The sequence below is a fragment of the Aplysia californica genome, unplaced genomic scaffold, assembly GCF_000002075.1.
Source record: "Aplysia californica isolate F4 #8 unplaced genomic scaffold, AplCal3.0 scaffold01764, whole genome shotgun sequence".
NCBI lineage: Eukaryota > Metazoa > Mollusca > Gastropoda > Aplysiida > Aplysiidae > Aplysia > Aplysia californica.
In genome coordinates this window covers 1,387-3,276 of record NW_004799034.1, presented here as the reverse complement: position 1 = coordinate 3,276, position 1,890 = coordinate 1,387, and the positions used below count along the sequence as shown (strand labels likewise).

Sequence of the window (1,890 nt, the reverse complement as noted above, 5' to 3'; positions counted from 1 at the left end):
TACTTGCCCTGACTCGGACTCCACTGACAAACAAAGACTCGTCAACGCCTGCGACGTGTTGACAACACCACAACCACCACTACAACAACAACCACAACCACAACCACTACCACACTCACTACAACCACCACCGCCACTACCACCACAACCACACCCTGATTATTTTATCGCCCGTACTTCCCAACAACAAATCATGACAAGAACAAATCACAACAGCAACATCAACAAATCACGACAACACCAACAACCACTCACTCCGTCTGTACCTGGTCGTAGAACCCCGTAGCCCACAGAGATCAGACAACAGCCTACAGCTTTGTACTACACGGAGGTCGACGGACTTTCAAGAACAAACACACAACAAAGGGAGTGAGATATCTTTCCAAACAAACGGCTTTAGACAGGTTGATCTGAGCTGTGACTGAGTGTGAGGCGTGAGGTACTTCTCGCGTACCCCCCCCCCACACACACACACACCCTAAACCACCACCACTCCATAGTTCACGGGCCACGGAGTTTTCATTCACCAGCTCAGTTCTGCCGAAGAAAACGGGAGATATTTATTTATTTATTATTCACCTCAGTTCTGTCTAAGTTGAGGGAAGATATTATTTATTTATTTATTTATTTATTTCAGAAACAGACGACTGAGAGGCTCTGAAGGCAGAGGGTTCGAGACTGGTGTTTTCCAAGACGAACAGCTTTATTCCTCGTGTTGTTGACTCGGGAGTAAGACCTCACTATCAACACAAACGTGAGCACACACGATAACGTGAGTACACATTGTCGCGAGCACACACTGTCGTGAGCACACACCAGCTAGGTCTACTGGATCAGAGGACGTGCAAGCGCTCTGTGGAGTTGTTGTGACCACTTTCGCTGCGTGCAGGAGTATAGCAGTATTGTAATAACTGTCACAACGCCTTGTCTCAGCATTCTGTGAGGAAATTTTCGTTGAGTGCAGGACTGTAGTGGTATTGTAAAAGCTGTTACAACACTTTTTGTCTGCAGATCAACATTCAAAGTGGAAACTCTCGCTGCGTGCAGGATATAGCAGTATTGTAAGAACTGTAACAACACTTTGTCTTTACGTTCTGTGTGGAAACTATCGAGGTGTGTCGAGTCGGAACATTCTGTTACAATCTTTCTTCTGACTGGATACGTTCACATTGGAGTACGATTAAGCGCAGAGTTCTAAAACCTTTTGGGAGAATCTGAAGCTCGTGAGAAGAACCAGACACAGTTACAACAAATCTTTCTTTGACCGCCTACAAAGCTACCAGTTTCAGCGTCTTTGTTCATCTGACAGGATTGTTTTCTTTGGAGTTGGATAGAGCTCGTGGATTGTTTGTGTTTTCTTCATACAGCGTAGTGTGTGTGTGTGTCAGAAGTTAAGTTTTCAATACCAACTGTGTTTGTGTGTGTCAGAAGTTAAGTTTTCAATACCAACTGTGTTTGTGTGTGTGTGTCGGAAGTTTATTTTCTACATACATCCTGTCTGTGTGTTTCAGAAGTTTGTGTTCAACACCAACTGTGTTTGTGTGTGTTACTAGTGTGTGTTCTACATTAACGGTGTTTGTGTAAACCACCTGTGTGTGTTACTTTGTGTGTATTTGTGAGTGTGATAAGTTCTAAATCCCCGTGAGGACATAGCACCCTGCTCACAGACGTCACAGATCTAGCTCCCCAAGATGGCGTGTGGGTTCGGCACGCTGGTCGTCTCCATGCTCATCCTGTTCGCTGCTCTAGCACTCACCATCGTGGCCGCCATCACCAACTACTGGTACGTGGTGGAGTCACGTGACATCACCAGCGAGGAGGTGAGGAGGGCCAGCAACTACCACTTTGGCTTCTGGATGAAGTGCTACGACGAGGAGCCGCCCAAAAGTG

The 1,890-nt window shown here is 46.1% G+C and overlaps 1 protein-coding gene across 1 annotated transcript in view; it reads left to right on the top strand.

Moving 5' to 3' along the window:
- LOC106013996 overlaps positions 1-1,889 on the top strand; it is a gene marked incomplete at its 3' end in the record, with an annotated part of 6,412 nt that extends 4,523 nt beyond the window's left edge. Inside the window, 1 exon segment of the mRNA XM_013090976.1 lies at positions 638-1,889. Within this exon segment, the coding sequence (XP_012946430.1) occupies positions 1,692-1,889 (198 nt within the window).
- Position 1,890: the final 1 nt, after the last annotated feature.